At 42.8% G+C, this 19,929-nt stretch overlaps 1 protein-coding gene across 6 annotated transcripts in view; it reads right to left on the minus strand.

The window, feature by feature from the left end:
- Window positions 1-19,929, minus strand: part of RANBP10 (RAN binding protein 10) — a gene marked incomplete at its 5' end in the record, with an annotated part of 50,756 nt that continues 30,827 nt past the window's right edge. The window contains 10 exons of one of the 6 annotated variants that reach the window (XR_014528777.1): window positions 1-3,035; window positions 3,548-5,092; window positions 6,029-6,140; window positions 7,292-7,434; window positions 8,204-8,328; window positions 8,687-8,882; window positions 10,759-10,907; window positions 12,459-12,567; window positions 13,650-13,762; window positions 15,319-15,503. Coding sequence is in view for 2 of the 6 variants with exons in the window: in XM_083514869.1 (XP_083370995.1) it covers window positions 4,962-5,092; window positions 6,029-6,140; window positions 7,292-7,437; window positions 8,204-8,328; window positions 8,687-8,882; window positions 10,759-10,907; window positions 12,459-12,567; window positions 13,650-13,762; window positions 15,319-15,503 (1,266 nt within the window). Of the gene's footprint in view, window positions 5,093-6,028; window positions 6,141-7,291; window positions 7,438-8,203; window positions 8,329-8,686; window positions 8,883-10,758; window positions 10,908-12,458; window positions 12,568-13,649; window positions 13,763-15,318; window positions 15,504-19,929 lie in introns of all 6 variants that reach the window. The other 5 variants (XR_014528778.1, XR_014528779.1, XR_014528780.1 and 2 more) reach the window with 5 other exon arrangements.

Genomic DNA, 19,929 nt, shown 5'->3' on the forward strand with positions numbered 1-19,929 from the left:
TGCACATGGATGTATATTTTAATAAAAATAATTCTGTCAAAATACAACAGAATGTGGGTTTTTTTTAAACCATATTTCCAGTACACCCCCCCCCCCCATATTCTTTTTCTTCAGTTAAAATTTCCTCCCCTTGGAAGGGTTTCATGCTAGCGTTGGATAACTGAACTCACAAATACTAAGCAGAGACTGAACCAATGTGCACAGCTTGGTAGGATGTCCACTGAGTCAATGTCCTCAATGAAGAGAAAGAACTCCCAAGTGATGATGGAAGTCTGGTGGAGCTGAGGTTCTGCTCAGCCTGTTTTATTTGGTGATTGGGGTTTTTTTGTTTTGTACAGTTGATGGTGCTATAAAAAAGTTAACAAAAAAGTGTCCTGACATTCCATGCTAGAGCTGGTACCTGAGTTTTGAACAACTGGAAAAGGCAGGGGTAGGATGGGAGATAATTGAATTAAAATAAGCACTTCACTGAGTAGGGTTTTGTTTTGTTTTTGTCCTAGCTTGACATCAAAGATGCAATCCAGTCACACTCTGCCACCCACTTCACGTTGCTATCAGCCGATTTAAGATGAGAATACAGACACCCCAACATTAAAAATGCAAAAAACCACCAACCCATAGTTTTAAACCTTAAATAATGTTTCTTTGTAGTAAATGTCAATCTTTTCTTTTCAGTATGCTTCAGAGTACTTCCCCAAGCAGTGTGGCCCCACCATACAAAAGCTACTTGGTTGTAGGAGAGTCCTAGTCAGCAACTAATTTTGCCTGAAAGGAAGTGTTGTGCACATGGCTCTAATGCCCAGTGGCATGTCAACAACCATTTCCACACCACCCCTTTTGCTCCATTTCCCCCCTTATTTAAAGAACAGGTTTGGCAACTAGCATCCAGGAGACCAGTTTTGGCCAACAGATCACCAACTGGTGAGTCCGGTGCTTGAAACCTGCCACTAATTTAGAACAAAGAATTCCTCAAGTAAGTTACAAAGTATATATGGAAGATGAGTAAGAGCAGCTTGGGCTTGATGAAAGGATGGGTGTTTGGGTACTGTTGGGAGGCATGCTACCCCGCCTGTGGTTAAAATGATTAATTTAGGGAAGCATCAGAAACATGTACCTTATTGAACCTCTAGTGCCACCTGCCATGTTACAAAAGGCCTACAGAACCAAAGCTCTAGCTCAGGTCTATGGTCTGGTAATCTCATCCTGCAAGGCAGATAGGTTGTCCAAAAATAAGATGTTAATCTAAAAGCATAATCACTCTTCTTTTGCGCAAAAGGAACTGTTTGGGGTCAGAGTGAAGAAGTGATGAGTGTATTGCATCTACATTCTAGGACAGGGGTGGCTAATCTGTGACCCTCCTTTTATAGAACTATATCTCCACTTGTCTTATATCTCCTGCTCCTAATATGAGATCAGATATAACATTCCTTATATGTGGAAATTCTCATTTGTACAGTGTTAAGAGCTTCTAGAGTATGGGGAGACTACATAGACAAGAGAGTGTGCTTTCTTATCAAGTGATGGATCAGCATTCTTCAGCATAGTATTTCAAAGAATGGTTTAAAACAGCTATAGTCTAGAGAGACTATTTTACTGCCAGATTGAAGAGCAATCAGCAGTGACGCTGTTGGATTCTAGACACCACAACTAGAGACTTTCAATCTCTATTCCATCTATATGACAAATGCCCTAGAAGGGGAGGTTGTTGTAAATTCTGCAATTTCACCCCATAGCCTAGATATCACCTATGCATGTTATTTCTTGTTGCTCTTGATCATAATGGCTCTGATGACCACCTACTAAAAAAATGAGTATTTTGTATCCAAAGTGGAGTATTCATAGTTTGTGAAAAGAGAATACTATTTCATCAATATGAATATGAACACATCTGGGAAGATTTTGTTTCAAAAGTTCCATAGTGTTTTTGATTGAATTAATTTTAAATGTTTAGACATTTACACTGTCAATTTAAGAATAATTGCTATAGGCTTTGATACCAAGAGCCACATTTTGGCTACACACTCCAGGAGTTTCTGGGTCTAAACAGCAGTTGTACTACAAGGAAACTCTTGAGCTGAGCTGGCTGGTACTGAAAGTCTTCTTCAAGTGTGACACAGAGTACCTCCAATGTCTACAGGATTTCAAGCTTTCATACATTATCAAAGCACATTGCTTTAGATCAAAAGCATGTTATCCACCATAAGTGTGGGTAACTTGTTTCTGAGAAAATATTCAAAGCAACTCTGTAAAAAGGAATGTTATGGAGGCAGGAGATCGCTGGTTAAAGACTCGTCCAAAATAGGTAAAATTTAAAAATTAAATCCTAAGAGCTGCATACAGCAATAGCAGCCAATTGATAGGTTGCTGGTGCAGAAAATGAGATTGGAGATATGCAGATGTCAGTTTTCACACCAAGACACAATTAGGGATGGATTTTAAAATCAGTGTTTTAAACAGGATTTGCTTATTGATGTGTAAGCTAGCACTGAGCACTCTCTAAAAAAGATCTAAGGCAGGATAGAATTGTTAAAACAACACTACACATTTGAGTATCATGTTGACCAGTTACTGATGGCAGCTGGCAAAAAAGGATAATGCTTTCCTTTATTCAATGCAGTCAAGATGATATTTTGCTTTGATCTAACCTGTGCAAGAGAGCAATCATAGCCAGTTATGTAACACTATCAGTGCAGGGACAGGGGGGATTGAATTTGGAACTGTGTCTTCCACAGCCATCTCTTTAATTTTAAAATGTTTCTGTAGTCTCTCAGTAATAGTCAGCCCAGCAGAACAAGGGATGAAAACAGTGTGTTTACTTCCACCACCACTACTTTACACACACATGAAAATAGAGGTGGTCTACAACTGATGAGCACTGTGCAGGATCATTCCCATTACAGGTACAGGTCACATTCTTGAATGTGATGCTCATTCTGTATGTTCCAAGTCTACTGCACACACGTGTGTTATTCACTGTTATACCTGCAAGCCCCAAACTAAACTGTCAGCTTCTTTCTAATGCAGGCATAGGCGAACTCCGGCCCTCCAGATGTTTGGGACTACAATTCCCATCATCCCTGGTCCTGTTAGCTACGGATGATGGGAATTGTAGTCCCAAACATCTGGAGGGCCAGAGTTTGCCTATGCCTGTTCTAAATGTGACCATTGTTCTTCACCTCAAGGGGCACACTTCTTATTTAGCACATTCCCCGTAAGCTTCTGCAATACTGAAAAACCACTTGAGCTAATGTCTCGATTGTTGATTTTATAGGAGTCACTTTTTCCATCAGAAATGTATACTAAAAGCTAGACAAGATGTTGAAATATGCCAGCTAGCCAACAATTTTGAAGCTGCATAATCCATACTATAATCTGACAAAATTGCTTTTAGTAGTGTGCCTCTCTTGATATACATATATACACCCTCATATAAATTAGGCTGGCACCTGAGTTTTTCACCCATTATGCCTAGCAACGTTTTGTGAGGATTTCTGCAATACCCTGGTTTAGAAGTGTCTGTCCTTTTTTTTTTTTTTTTAATGGCTACTCCTTGGAATAAAAACTGTACACTTTTTTAAAAAGGAAAAACTAAATATTGGCTTATGTCCTCAATTTCACATTTTCGTTTGTGGCTGATCAGTTGTCATTCAAGCATCTGACGGACTTCAAGTTCAGTGTGGAACAAAGATCCACAGGTAATGAGGGAGGTGTGATCTGATCTACCTGAGCCCCAAACCTGGACTGGGAGCTTGTCAACTATGAATGACCCCAAAACACAGGGGGTGTGCGACTGTATAAAAAAGCAGACAGCAGTCCAAGTGAAAACCCCTAGGAGAGTCTCTAGCTCAAATAGAAAAGGCTAGAGTGACACATATCTCCTAGTTTCCACATCATCGGACACTATTCCATTTAAAAGACAGGTAAAGTCACTCTGCCTTCAACATCTCTATGGGATAAGTCCCATTTGTTTGATGCTAGCTGCCACCTAAATGCCCATATTGGATTAAATGTGCTAATCAAACTGCATTGGGCCTAGGATCCCTTCCTCTAATGCATGGGTAGTTAAGATGATTCTTTCCAGATGTTATTAAGACTACAGATCCCCTAATCCCTGACTACTGATCATGTTAGCTGGGGCTGATGAGAACTGGAGGTCATCATCTCAGATGCCTGTGTTATAATGTTGGATGTGTTTAGGCAAGACATTGTTCCTGCTCTCAACCATGTTTAGGGTGGGGGGGGTATGCCTGGTTAAGACCATCTCCATCTGTCTCAGAGTATCAGGCCATTTTACTAGAAGATGAGACCAAAATACTGCACACCTTATGTTCTCATTCTCAGCTTTTCTCCATAGAAGTTCCAATGGCCACCTGTCAGTTCTTGAACTTGAATATCGCATGGCAAAAAAGAGACAAATGAGCCTTTCTGCTCAGGCAGTAGAGATGTGGTGGCACAGGTTGGTCTCCAGTCAAAACACAAAGCCTCTTGCCTTTAAGGGGACTAGCACTAGAGAACAACACTGCCCTGGTGACCTGCGTGCCAGCAGTTTGCCCTCGTGAAAATAAAAGCAGGCCATCACCAACAGATACACTTTTATCTCTAAATTAGTAGAAACCAGCTCAGCACAAACTCTCCAGATATAAATACTGGTGGCTCAGTCAGAAAATAAAATAAAATAAAATAAATCCTAAAGTAGGAAAGGCGCTACATCAGAATGACCAGTGAAAATACTGAGTGCTGCAATGGCTGCAGGGCAGAGCAGGCTGTGGTGGTGATGACGACAGGGGGAAGGCCCTGCCAGCAGTTTCCAAGGTGAGAAATGAAGGCATCACAAGGATTCCCCCTCAGTCAGCAATGTGTCCTTCCGCTGGGCAGCTTGCCCTTGGGGGCAGTGGGAAAATGCGAGGCAGGGGGAAGTGATGGTGGCAGCACTGGAGGGGTCACTCTGTCTCACTCAGTGGCTAGTGCAAATAGTCATCCACTCTGGCGAAAGAGCAGGAGCCCAAGCCCACGCGGGCCATGAGCCGCAAGCACTCCGAGGCCTGGCCCAGGGCAAGCAGCAGTGGGGGCTGCTTTGGCAGGTTCTGAGACTCTGCAGAAAGAGAAAGAGGGCATTGTGACAATGAGGCAATGCACAAAGAGCATGTCATTGATAAAAGCTACTTTATTCCATCCCCACCCCCACCCCAAAGCTGCAAGAAGGCTCTTCCCCATGGAGGATTGAAAAACACAGAAGAGGAATGGGGGTCCCTCCAGATGTCAATGGGCTCCAAACCCCCACCAGCCCCAACCAGCACGGCCAGTGGTCAGGAGTGATGGGAGCTGTAGTCCAGCAACATCTGGAGGGACACAGGCTCTGGAATGCATGCAGGCCCTATGAAGGGCAAGATCCATCTGAAGCTTGATGACAGTCAAAGGTTAAGTACATGAATCTGGCCCAAGTTCAGCAATGTTGCAGCCCACTGGTTTCAATATGAAAATTATACACAGGCATAGCTTTATTTCATGGTAAGCAGTGAGACCAACGAAAGCTCAGCATCTGTTGGACCATGCCTTCAAGTTTTATCAAGGTATCCCAAATTCATTACATATGTTACCACATTACTCTATACAATAACCCTGTAAGACAAATTAGTGGCATTATGCCCTTGTTACAGAAAGGGTGGCTGAAGCTCAAGCTACCTACTGAATTCATGGGTGGGGTGAGATTTTGCAAGTCTGCTCCCCACTCCAGCTTTCACCTCTGTGATGATAAATATGTGTGCAGCAAAAGCACACACAGTGGCTATGGCTTCGCCCAGCAGTCCTTAAAACTATGGCAGCGGCTTAACACTATATATTTCAGGAGGTCTTCATGGAACATGGGGAAAACTAAGCAAAATGTTGGGGAAAATTAAAGAACACTGCAGTGATTTTGCAAGGTAAGCAATAATCCTGCTAGCTGACTCCAGCATCATATAGCCTCACTGCAGAAACAGGTGCATGCAGAAGAGAAAGGTCTGAGCTACCTCACCGTTTGTCACCTTACCCAATATAGCGCTATTGAGTGCAGCACACACGGGTTCCCGCTGGATTGGATCTAGCTGCTGGCCAACGGGACAGTTCCATGGATCAGAGTAGGCCAGCAAGCTGAACGCATCCTGAGTGAAAGAAGAGAGGCTTGAACAGCACTGCAACACATACACAAAACAGCAGGATTCTCTAAGTGGGCCACCCGAAATTACTGAGTCTCTTCAAATTGAGACCAGAGAACACATACTCTCATATGTCGCATGAACTCACTGCTCTGCTTGGGAGAAAGTGAATCTAAAGAAATTCCAGGGAAATGATTATATGGATTCCCAACATGTTTTAAAATATTGAACTAAATAGTTTTTAACCCAAAGAGGACAGCAGTTTGTCCTGTTGGTATTTAACTACTATTCTTGGTCCAATCATGATGTGTAATGGCTCAGTTCAGGCAGTATGAAAAACCAAGCTTAAGGAATCCCATCTCATGTGACAAACTGCAGTTATGGCTACTGCACCATGGATGCAGGCGCAAAGATAAAGCTAAGCGATGAGTATACAGAAATGAAAGCAGGCAAGTGACACTAATCTACATCTTTGCCTGTTCTATCTTTGAAAGCCTGAATGGTAGTTTGGGTTATGAACTATGATAAGTGCAAACCAAGGTGACTTCTCTGGAAAATGGGAGGGCATAGAGTGTCCTTCTTGTGCAACCCTTTCTCCTGATGTGAAACAGAGGGCTCCAGGGCTTCCTTGGCAGTGGTGTCTCATCTGTGGAACTCTTTTAACTATTTCTTGGTAGCGAATCTAAAACCCTTAGGTATCAGGGTCAACACAGTACTATTTTCCTTGGGTTTTAAAACAGTTTTAAGTGACCAATTGGGTGTTGATGGTTTTATTAGTTTTTAAAACTCCTCCTGCGACACTGCTCTATTGCCTTTTATTTTTGCTTTTTATTTTGGGGCCGTAGCAAGAGTGGTAGAACATCTGTTTTGCATGCAGAAAGTCCCAGATTCAACCCCTGGAATCTCCCAGTAGGGCTGGGAATGTCCTCTGCCTGAAATCCTGGAGAGCTGGTGCCAGTCAGTATAGTCTGAGCTGAAAGGACTAAAGGTCTGACTCACTATAAGGCAGCTTCCTATTATACTGTTTTTATTTTTTATTGCAACCAACCACCATAGCAATTTTATATTGAGAGGTGAAATGGGGATATTTTGAATGAATGAATAGTTTCAGGTTCTGGGTCACGAATGTGAATGGGGTTCTCAGCCACATGGCACACCTGCAACATTTTTTTATGTGCCGTATTCTTCCCATACTCTCTGCACAGCTGCTCGCTCAGGGTCTGCAGCTCCCGCCCAAACTGGATCATCCGCTCAGTGGCAGCATGGTTCCCTCCACAGAGCTGCCTCTGAGGACAGCCATCTTCTAGAGCAAAGGAAAGAAGAAGGGAAGGGAAAGTGAAAAGAAGGGAAGGGCTAGAGCACCAAAGCAATCACCTTCCTCCATCTCTGTCTCCCAAAAAGCCAGTTAGTTCAATTCTAGTGAGGTCAACAGCAGAAGGCTCAGGGAAGTCCCACCACTAGAAGCATGATCAAAAGTCCTTTTGGGCTGCTAGGTTTCCAGCATTAGCTACCTCCAAAAACATGTGGCGTAAAATTGTTAAGACTGGACCAAAATCCTGTGCCAAAGCACATGTGAAGTGCAGCTCTAAGTGTAAGACTAAAGAAAGAAATGTTTGCTTGGATGTACACGCCTGGCTATTGGTTTACAAACAGAAATTATAGCTTTTAAGTGACATATAACAGGACAATGAAATGTTGAGGTTAATATTCAGGTACTAATAAAATGCAGACATTTATACAGTTACATTGTTCTGGTTTTGCAGGAGGGAATTGGTAAATCTCTGGCATTTAGTTTTAAAATGCTGTCCATCAGCAGCTATAAATTACATTGGCACTTCAGTCGTGGTGCAAGAAATTACTTCATCGTTTTCAAAATTTTACTGTTTGATATTCTAATGATCTAACTAATTTTAGAAACTTTTTTTTTGCATCCCATGCCCTCTCTGCGGGTTTCTGGACTGGAAGAGGCACCCCAAGTAGCAGTTTCCTTAGGGAACATCACCCACACTTGCTAAGCTGAGTGTTCCCTGGAACAGAGATGAGAAGATGCTTTCCACACTAAACCCTACCCATGCTGGAATCATCTGTCTGCAGAATCTCTTCATGTTTGTAAGTGCCATTCATTATCCTTGTAGCAGAATTCTCCAGGACTCCATTGGGGTAGTGCTCTGCCTCCATCTCCATCTCACTGTCACTGTGTGAAAAAAAGGAGGGTCTTAGAAAGCAAAGGAGTCTTCCTGGGGGAATGAGAGGAATAGCTAACAGCAAAGACAGCGTCAGTGAGGATTAAAGCACACTGCAGATCAACCAGAAGTTCTTGGTGGATTTTCAGACTGAAATTATAAAATTTATAAACTGCTGTGATTAACACAAGTGTCAAATTACATTGAAAGGGAATTCAACTGGGTCAGAAAAATGGATTTGTGTGTGTGTCTGCTGCTTGTGCATTTGCAAATGCCTAGGCGTAAGAAGTAGGACGCTACATCAGTTTCCACCCCCTGTTACAGCTGCCTGCTACAAACTTCTCACTAGAAAGAGCGCTTCTGTGCTACCTGGTCTCTTGGTTGCTGGTGCTGCTGTGCTGCTGTGATTTGGTGGAATCTGTGGAGTTAGACTCTGAGTAGTTCACCGATGAAGGAGATGACGAGGAAGAGGATGATGACGACGAGCTCAGTGCTGGATATTTACAGTGGCTCTGTTTGTTTTTTATGGAAGTAACTCCATTGCTACAGCTTGGGCTGTCCGCTCCTGAAACAGAAGGAAAAGAATGAGGACTGGTGACCCTGCTCTGTTTTAATGTTGCAAGGGGATCTGGACAAACCCACTTCAATGTCCACCTTAGACTACTGTATATACTTGAATATAAGCCGACTTTTTCAGCATATTTTTAATGCTGAAAAAGCCTCCCTTGGCTTCTACTTGAGTGAGGCGGGTGGCGATGGAGGGACGAGTGGCAAAAAAGGAGCCCTTTCTTGCGGCTTGTCCCTCCGCCGCCGTCCACCTCCCGCAAGGGCAGGCACAGGAGCTGCGGCTGGGAGAGGCACTGCGCTGCACTGTGCCTCCCCCACCCGGGCTGCTATGCCTGCTCTTGCAAGCGGCAGAGGCAGCAGTAGAGGGATGAGTTGCCCGAAAGGAGCCCTTTTGGGCTGCTCCTTCCTCCTCCTCCTGCCCGCTGTCGGTGGCAGCGGAGGAAGAGCAAGCTACTTGTTCTTCCTCTTCTTCTGCCACTGTTGGCAGTGGCAGAGGAGGAACAAGCAGCCCAAAAGCAGCCCTTTCGGGCTGCTTGTTCTTCCTCCTCCGCTGCCGCCACCACCAGGGTTTGTGGTGTGTTGAACCGGCTTGTACTCGAGTCAATAAGTTTCCCCAGTTTTTTGTCCTAAAATTGGGTGCCTCAGCTTATATTCGGGTCAGCTTATACTCAAGTATATACAGTACTTAGTCCCTATTTCTGATGCAGCTAACCACTAGCAGCAAGACCTTGGTCTGATCTAATGCTTACTCAAAGCTGAAAACCACACACCACAATACATCTTACTGAAATGTGCACAGAACACACATATCCAGGCAAAGGCAAGTGGCCAAGTACTTACTATCAGTAGACAGGCACTGGCAAGATAAAATGGTATGAGGAATGTGCCTAAGCAACATGGATATTAATTAATGCAATGGTTATGTGACATGGACACCCATATTGGACAATACCTCTAAAGACAAGCTCCTTAAGGAGCAATTCTGTGGTCCCTGAGACAGCATTGCAAGGCCAGAGGATTTACACCTCTCTCACCTCACCCATGGATCTGCCATTTACTTACTTTTCTGTGTGTGGGTTCTGATCAAGACTGTTGTGCTGGAAGGAGGTGACACTATCCTCTCTCTTCCTGCTATCTCCCTTATTAGGAAAACACTTAAGAGACAATTCTTCTTGGAAGTGGAAGGAGTTTTAAAATGGGCAAACGGCACAAGAGGAAAAGGCTGGCCCCAGCCCCATCCTTTAGTGTTGTGGCCCTGATCTAACTGGATGCCCGTTTCCCCTGTTGACTTTTTTAAAATTTAAAATTAGACAGGATATCCAATTACACATCAAGGTAATTTCTAGTTTCGCCTTCCCTGTAGGCCTACAGAACCTACAGTGGGGAAAGGCCATAGCTCTGCATGCAGAAGATCCCAGATTTCATCCTTGGCCTCTCCAGGTAGGGTTTGAGGAAATCCCTCCCTGAGCCACAGCCTGTCAACATGGACAGTACTGAGCTAGATGGACCAGTGGTCTGACTCGGTATAAGGCAGCTCCCTATGTTCCTATGTACAGACAGGGCACTGAATGAATACAGTGGTAAGGCCTATAGGACAGTACTTCTCCACACCCTCCTGAGCTTTAGCTCTTCTCTCACAGTACAGGGAGAGAATTCCTAACAAGTGGAGTGAGGTGTGAACACACCAAGAATTCTCCCCAAACATCTCAAGTGTTTCATTATGGGTGCACATTGTGTAATAAGTACCCATGGGCAGGGAGCTGGAAAAGTACTAAAAGGGTTAGGGTTCATTTGCAGAATGCCTGAATGTGGCTAGAGTGCTCTGTAGAAGAAAGCCAAGTAACTGATTACCTAGCAGAGAAATCAACACTTACCAGTGCTGTGAATGTGCAAATTGTTAGAGCCGTGCCTTGGACTTAGGTTGGGGGAATCAGGGTAGCTGTCCTGGGATTTGGGGCTGCGGGCACTGAAACAGCGTACTTCACTGTCTGTTCCATTCACCATCTCCACAAACTGCCGACACCTGTGTGCAAGGAGAGAGGAAGAGAAAGAGTTGAAACACAAAATGTCAGAGCAATGGATGCTGTGCAATGGTTCATGAGAAGCATACAAGCATTTTAGCACCCATTAGTAGCTGCAGCCTAGAACAAACAAGGGTCTTTAGAAACACCCAGATGAGAAAAGCAGCATTCTGGTGTCGAAAGTAAAGTTTTCAGCTGGAGATGTCACCCACAAGATGATGCATAAATTTAATGTTCCATTCAAAAGCCCAGTATAAAGGAACCAGACACATGTTAAGCCCCTTCCCAAGACAGGAAACCACTCCAGCCACAGAGCAAAATCTTTTTACTAAAATGTCTGAAAGTGGCACTAACGAGTGAAATTTTTCTCTCTTGCTGAATTAGTATTCTTCAGAAGCTGGAGCTAGTAGATAAGATCAACACATGAAGCTGTCTTACACCAAGTCAGGCCATTCATCCATCTAGCTCAGTATTGTCTAATCCAGGGTGTGTTTCAGGCAGGGGTCTTTCTCGGCCCTTCCTGGAAATGCCAGCGCTTGAATCTGGGACCTTCTGTATGCAAAGCACGTGCTCTACCACTGAGCCATAGCATTTTCGCTTCACATTGGGAGCAACCATTCACCCTTAAGCTTTGCTTCTCATAGAAAAGGCTTAGCATTGTGCAGCAAGTGTTAATAAGAGAACCATGAAGAAGAAATGAGACAAGTTTCTATACTGGTAAGCTGCTTAGAAGCCTACTTTGGCATCAAATTAATTAATTAATTACAAGGCCCTTTCATAGTTCACTTCTGAAGGAACAGATACGGCAAAGCCTAGCACCTTGTTCCATGTTCCATCATTGCAGACAGCCACTTCTAAAATCACAGGAAGAGTAAAAAAAGCTGAGTCTCTGTGAAAGTGGTATAGGTTCAGACCACTACTTAGTATGACCAACTAGATCCAGTGTGGGGAACCTTTGGCTCTCCAGATGTCGATGAACTACAACCAGATGATCTACCTGCACTAGATTATTAGATTGTGAGCAAGGGTGGTCTTCTCTTTTGACGCTTGTACAGCAATTTAAAATGTTAGGTGTTTTATGAGTGCTAATAACGAAAGCAAGCAATTCAGGTCTGCATGCCTGTTTTGAAGTACAGAGAAGGACAAGGAACGATACCATGGAGGAAAACGGTGCCATTGCAAATAATGTCTTAACACCAAGAGATGTTTAAAGCAACCTTTCACTAGATGATTTGCCATCCCCATCTCTTCTGGAATAAGTTGGAATGTGGCTCAAGCCTGCTAACCTAACCAATGGGGTTACCTTGTCAGCACTACAAATCACTTATTTTTCCTTCATTTAATAAATTTATTAACCACCATTCAAAGTGCAGTGATCTTCTCCTGACAGCTTCTAATTGTAATAGCCAAAGTAAAAACCTGGAATGTTTGTATCATTGTATCATTAGACTCGTTTTGATAGATCACAGCCAGTAGTTCCAGTATAAGCCCGTCTTCTTATGTTCCTCACACTGCAGGTCTTACTGTACTTGAAAGGATTTGGATGTACTCACTTTAACATAAAAAGGAGATTAGGATTGTGCTCTAGGAGTCCTGGGTATAGCTGTTGTGTGGCTTCAATGGCTTCCCCCACTCTTCCTGCCAAGACCAGCTTCTGTATTCCTGTAGATGAAAGCAGAATCACTGGGATGGAACAATAAGATTGCCTATAATGACAGGCGGCATATAATCCCATAGGTAGACAGGCAATAAAAATGTTGGACTTTATCTGAATACCTGAAGAACATGAACCTATTTAATTGCAGATGATGTTCAAAGGCCTTTTTCTAGATACTCCTAACTTCAGAGGATAGATAAAAGTGACCACAAATAGGGACTTCAGTGTGATGGCACCCCAGTTGTGGAATTTCTTCCCCAGAAGGTACACCTGGTGCCAACCGCAGATTATTAGGTGTCAGATAAAAAGTGTTATTCTTGTCTTAAGTTTTTAACTGAACAGTAATACTGATTTATCTGCTGGTGTTACAATACCTTTATGCTGCTTCCTGTTGGTTTGTTGATTTTATTAATTTTATTGATGTGTGAACTTTGTACCTGATAGTTGTTTAGTGATGCTTTACATTATATGAAAGCTACTCTGAGAACTTGTTAAGAGGCAAAAGGAAAACCCCCCACATAAAATGATTTTATTTTCATTGTGAACCACTATGGGAGTTCTTATGGCAGAAAGATTATCGATAAATATTGCAAATAAATATTAGTAATTCAGCAATTGAGAGAAGATACTGGTTTTTCAAGTGCCATAAATCCTGCATGGAGTTAGAGGTATAACTCTGTACCCAAAGCAGTGAGTTCTTTGCAAAGGACAGCCAAAGACAACATGCAAGTTTTTTTTTTATGTATGCATTTTAAAAAAATAGAAATAAATAATATAGGTTTGGCAGATTAAATAAAAGAGTACCTATTTTCCTTGAGTAGACTACCCTGCTTCTAAAGTTCTCAAACCAAACTTTTGGTTTGGGAGTGGCAGGATGAGGGGGGGGAAATGATGAGACACTGGAACACTGGCAGCCACAGAAGAGGACCCAAGGGAAGTTGTGCAGGATATTGAGGTTCTACCTAGTGACCACTTCCATTTGGCATCTGAATATGTGGATATTGGACTGAAGTCATGCTGCAGGCAGGAAGGGCTGTCTCTCAAATCTTCAGGGAAAGTTGTGAGGAAGTTGTAAGAATAAACTTACTTTGTCTGTTCTTTATAGAGATCTGTTCTTCCTGGATTGTACTTTCCGTCACCCTGGCAAAGGCAGTTGCTGTAGCACAGTACCCGTGATGGACCAGATAGGAAGAGACCATACTGGGGGGAGAATACAGAAAGCAAATTGTAGAATGGGTATCTCTGTCAGCACAGAGCCATGGCAAAGCTGTAAAACAGGGCTGTCCAACAGGTCGATTATGATCTACTGGTCAATCCCCAGGAGGTTTTTGTAGATCGTGGATGATCACTGGCTCCTCTATCTGGCCCCACCCCCTAGACTGCTATGCTGGAAGACGGAGCTGTCGCTGCGATGTTGACTGTTTCATTAGCAACAGTCATGAGCGACTTATTATTTATTCCCCTGCCCTGATCCCCCCAATAAACGGGATTTGCCTCCCTAAAAAAAGCTCAGCAACTTTGACCGGAACCCCCCCCAAAAGGGGTAGCTCAGTGCCAGTTTTTAATTGTGTGAGTAAATCGCAGTCTCTTGGAAGTTGGCTATCCCTGCTGTAATATATATCTGGGAGGATCACATTAATTTGAAGTCAGAGGGTATATCCCAGAGTTGTCCTCGGCCCTGCTTCCTACAATGAAAATGTCACACTCTTATATGGTGAACAAAAGCATTTTGGGAAGGGAACAGAAGACACTACTCTTGGTACATTCCCACACGCAACACAGGAGTTAGGCTAGCCAAAGGGAAGAGATCAACAACTGCTTGGGTATGAACAGTCAAACTGTTATTAAAGACCACCCAGGAAATGCATGCATTATGGTGAAGGAAACCTACATTAATGATGCAAACATTTTTTTTTAGTATCACTGCATAAGATGTTCGAAATGATACTGTATTAATGTAAGTGAACAGCAAGTGACCCTGGACCAATTTACTGGAAATCCTATAATGAACCATTAAATACGCTGCCTGTCTTACTGAGGTCTGTAGCAGTCCTCTAAGCCTATCTAATCCTTTTTGAAAGTCATATATAATAGAACACTAATCACTGTGCTGTAAACCACTCTACAAAAATAATCAAAGGGCATTATAAAAATATGTCAAAATATATAAAAAATCCAAAGCAATAGCTCCCCTGTCCTCTGGAATGTAACATGCTTCCCTCCAGGTGTTGTGGTCTACAATTCACAATCAATGGTCAACTGCCTGTTGATTTTGCAAAGCTTCATCCAAAACAATTTCTGGGAAGAGGGGACATCAGATTCTCAGTCACTTCAAATTCTGTGCTCTGGAGCTCTGGGCTTCATTTCCCCTCATTTCTGTCTGGGACACAAAGATATAGAAGCTGTAATGCTTCTCCAAACTGTCGCCTTTCCCTCCGCATCTGGTTCAGTGATTTGCCAGTGACTTGTCCTCAGAAAGGCTAAAAAGCAATCAAGCCAGACAGTTCCTGAAAGCAGCCCTCCACTCTTGAGATTGCTACTGAAAATGAGATTTGTGCAGGTTTGGTTTTGTTTTTTAAAAATGAAACACATGTGCAGAGCAAACAGTAAGCTCTTTGTTCCTCATTAAGGAACTTTAACACACACAAAAATTGTCCAACATAAAGGAAGGACGTACTTTATAAGCAGACCACTCTATAGCAATTATGTTCTTTAATGAAGCTTCTAAGTAAAAAGAAATTAATGCTCCCACTCACTTCTGTAGCATGGCTTGCCATTCACCTAGCCGGTCACCTATGGGAAACCGCTTAATGGTGCCCTGAATCTTTGCTCGCCACTCCCTCATGTAATCTTCGATGTCAAACACAAACGGCTGCTGCCCAAAGTTGGCATCCACTATCTCTCCGGGTGTCTGGAGCCCCACAGTGGGATATAAATTGGCCTGCCAAAAGAAGAAACCCCAGTTAAAAAATAGGGCCCTTTTCGGGAAGAAAGCTAACATACATTTTTCTCTGAGCCTCCAAGGATCAGCTGAAAACAAGCAAGAGTGCTAATCTTAGAGGAAGCTCAAATGAAGCCTCCAGATTAGGCAGACGTGACAAGCACTATTCAGAGCAATTTATAAGAAACCGAACACAATATATGAGGAACCAACTAGCAAAAAAACCCAACCCTTTATGACATAGCTATAAGGTTTTACTGAATCTTTGTGACTTCGAAGAGCAGTTTGGGAAGTGAGAGAGCAAAATTAAACACACATGGCTCCATGTCAATCCTTGCATGAGTTTGCAGATTGCAAGTTTCCCCAGGGACTTCAGACTGTGGGAATGGAGGAAGGATCATTTGCCTTAATGACAGTCACATAATATGTACTCATAATCTTCCAAGACTAGAATGAAAGCTACTCCAGAACCTCCAAACATTTTACCTTCGTGCTTGTAGTTACCTATGGCAAAAATATTTTGTAAACATATCCTCTAAGTGCCTCTGAGAAAGGTACAAGCAATGTGTGCGGGATAGAGCTTTAACAGCACCAACAGTTTTGAGAGAGAAAGAAAGAAAAAGACATCTTAGATAAAGCAAAGCTACTATGGAGAACTGGAAGAGAGCTTTCAGCATCTGGAGGCAAGCAGTATTTCCCAGTCCAATCAAAATAGAAATCAACAATCATAGGTGAGCTTTAAATAACATACAGGGATCAAATGGCCTTCTACCAGCAGAGGGGAAACACCCGCAACTAAGAGAAAGCAGTGTTGATTGCTGTCACAAGGCCTATATACCAAATAACTACAAAACAAGGCTTTAAGAGGTATGTAAGATACTTAGCCCATACAGTGGTACCTCGGTTTTTGAACGCCGTAAACCCGGAAGTAAATGCTTCTGTTTTCAAACACGCCTCGGAAGTCAAACATACCACGCAGCTTCTACTGAGTGCAAGATCCTGAGGCCTAGCTGTTGGCTATTGTTTGGTTTTCGAATGTTTTGGAACTCGAACTGTCTTCCGGAATGGATTACATTTGAAAAGCAAGGTACCACTGTACCTACATTTTCTTTCTAACAAGTCATACCAGGCAGTGAACTGTGCTTTTCTAATCTATCTTGTACATTCATTCCAAATTACTCGTTTGACCTCCCTAATAACTTACACTTCACCTTCTAGTGAGCTTGTCCACATTTTTGTGGAAAGGGACATAGGAAGCACCTTGTATACCAAGTCAGACCATTGCCCCATCTAGCTTAGTACTGTCTACACTCAGTACTGAGTATCTCAGTAGCTGATCTCCAGGAAGTCTTTTCCCAATTGCATGAAAACATGTGCTCTACTGCTGAGCTATGACCCTTCCCCAATATTCCCTTCTATTCCTTATCTTCATTCAGGTAACCTTGCTGTGCTGCTTTCTTTTTGCTAGCTAGAAGATCCATTTCTTGCATTCCCTTCCAGGTGCTAGGGTGGTGTAATGGTTAGAGTGTTGGACTAGGACCTGGGAGACCAGGGTTTGAATTCTCACTCAGCTATGAAGCTCACTGGGTGACCTTGGGCCAGTCAGTCTCTAGGTCTAAGCTGCCTCACAGGGTTGTTGTGAGGACAAAATGGGAAGGGAGAACCATGTACACCACCTTGAGTTCCTTTGAGGAAAAGGCGATATCAAAGTGTAATTTAAAAAATAAATAAATCTGAAACCCAGTACCCTTAGTGAGAAGCAATGGTCAAGCATGCTCTGAAAATCCAGGTATTTATCGGGAATATTATGATGTCTAGACATATGCCGCTCACTTTTTCTCAGCAAGAAACATTATTAGAATTGCATTACTTTTCACACCAGGAGAGGAAGAATGAGCAGGTTTGGTTGACTAGATGCAGCCTGAGTCTGTGTAGAGGGTGACAGTAAAGAAGAGGGGTGGGTTGGAAGAGTACCCTATCCTGTTGGTTGTAATTCCAAAGCAGAAAGAAGTCTAAAATCACATCTGATTGGATCAGTCTACCAAAGACTCACAGTATTTTTTGAAACCAAAATCTTTCGTGATACCAGTCAAGTCAAGATTGTATATAGCCGTTCTCCTTTACAGCTGATTTTGAATTCAAGTGATGCTACAGGAACAGCCCTCACAGAAAATAAATTCATTGCCATGCGGCTAAGAACTGAATATCCAAAGGTTCAGCATTAAGTGGACAGGTAGAGAAGAGTTCAGTGCCTAGGCAGAAAGGAAGCTGAAGAGCTAAAATTCAGAGTAAGACTCATGCAACACTCTTCCAAGCAACAGAGTAACTGCAGTAAGAAAACCAGTGTACTGGGAAGGATTAGATAAAAGGCAGCTTAAGTTTCAAGGACTGTCACTAAACTGGAAAAAGAAGACAACTTCAGAAGTAGTAGACTGTAGACAAAAGGGCAAAGAATGTTTATCGTGCGCAAGTATTTCATGGAGTTGCAGACTGATTGCATAAGAACTTTTCAGCACAGGAGAAGCAGATGATCTCTGAAAAGAGCATCATCATTCACAGATATGAACCAACTTAATTTCATTTCTAACAGTGGGTGCTAGAAATCATATGATTTAGGTGTTTTCATTTATTTTTATTGATTCTGGAACTATATTGATTTTGCATTGTATTGTAATTCACACTCTACTAGTGAAGTCAATATCCCCCTGTTCTGGATCACAGGGAAGTCCATATGCAGTAACCAAATCCATAACCTAGAACAGATTTCCAAGCATGGTTCCCTAGATATTGTTGGATTACAATTCTTATTGTCCCTGTTCATTAGGCATGCTGGCTATGGCTGATGCAGATTGTGGTCCAATAAAATCTGGGAAGCCAAGGCTGACTAGAAAATGTAGCATTCTATCTTTCATTAGGACTGGCATGAAACACAGCATGTAGGCAGGATCTTGGATGTGCTGCAGGACATGGAAGCATATTGGGGAGGGAACTAGCCATTGCAAAGAAGTACCTCTTAAACTGTTTGCAGGTACCCAACTAAGAGTGAACTCTGCAATTATATAAACTTACATTTAAACAAGCAGGGGCCCTGCTCCTTGGCTGGATCTTTAACTGTTCATGGACACTTTTTGAAAGGAACTAATGCTACCTACAAATCATCTGAACAAATGACATGTCTGACTGCAGCAACAGATAACAGCGAAACAACCAGACTGATAATAGCAATGAAAACCTTGGACTGCAATTCAGCTGCACTTAAAGCAGGCTTCCTCAACCTCGGCCCTCCAGATGTTTTGAGACTACAATTTCCAGCATCCCTGACCTCTGGTCCTGCTAGCTAGGGATCATGGGAGTTGTAGGCCAAAAACATCTAGAGGGCCGAGGTTGAGGACGCCTGACTTAAAGGTTTCAAACAAAGCTCTCCCTCCCCCCAAAAGTTTGTTCCTTGGTTGTTAAATAGTTGCTTTCAAAGCTAAGCAACCATGGGACATGTAATATCTGCATGTACATACATTTTGGTTTTGATTTTCAAGAAGTTTTAAAGTATTAAGCTAGTCTATTATGCTATGGACCCACAAAATGCACACTTCCATTTGGCTTGCAATATTATCCAGCCTTGTAAACTAGCTCCCCAAAGTTACTAATCTGGGAGTGCGGATGCTAACCTGCTTAGGGGCTAGTACCCTGTGTGTCCCATGTTGGCTGTGGAAGAGAGGGCAGCATGTATATGCAAACTACTGGCCTGTTAACGGGTGCTTGGTTTTTTTAACGCCTTCCATCAAGTAGGCTGACAGAAAAGATAAAAAGCAACCCATCCCTACATTAATCTGGTGCATTTCCCTGATGGTTATGGAGGAAAATGACTTCTTTTCTTCCACAGCTAGCAGAGATACCAAGTGGGCTAATGGAAAAGTGATGGAATGAATGCTCCTCTTCTGCCAGCTTGCTCACTTGCCTGCATGAAATTCTTGGTTGCCCATGGCAACTGAGTGAGTTGTTAAATACAAGGTTGGTATCTTTGCTGTAGCTTTCAAAGTGCAAATTCCAGCACTTGCATATGCTAAAGTTAAGTCTATTGCCCTCCAGATGCTGTTTTACTACAAATCCAATCACCCCTGACCATTAGATCTGCTGGTCAGGGCAAATGAGAGTTGTAACCCAGCAATATCTGGAGGGCCACAGGTTCCCACTCCTAACCTAACTCATGAATGGTCTATCTGTTCTCCCTACTGCTGTTGCAAAATTTTCTTTTTGTAAGCCTGTTTGTCTTGCATGTTTTGAAGTGCAACTGCTTACATGTTTTGTACTCTGGTGCTGATTCCTGCACACAAAATGCATAATCTCAGACTTTAAAAGTACATGCTGGTACGCAGTCCCACTTTTCCTTTGCCACATGCTCCAGTGGTAAGCAAGAATGCATCAGCTC

Source organism: Podarcis liolepis (genome assembly GCF_965112155.1).
Source record: "Podarcis liolepis genome assembly, chromosome: 7".
Classification (NCBI taxonomy): Eukaryota; Metazoa; Chordata; class Lepidosauria; order Squamata; family Lacertidae; genus Podarcis; species Podarcis liolepis.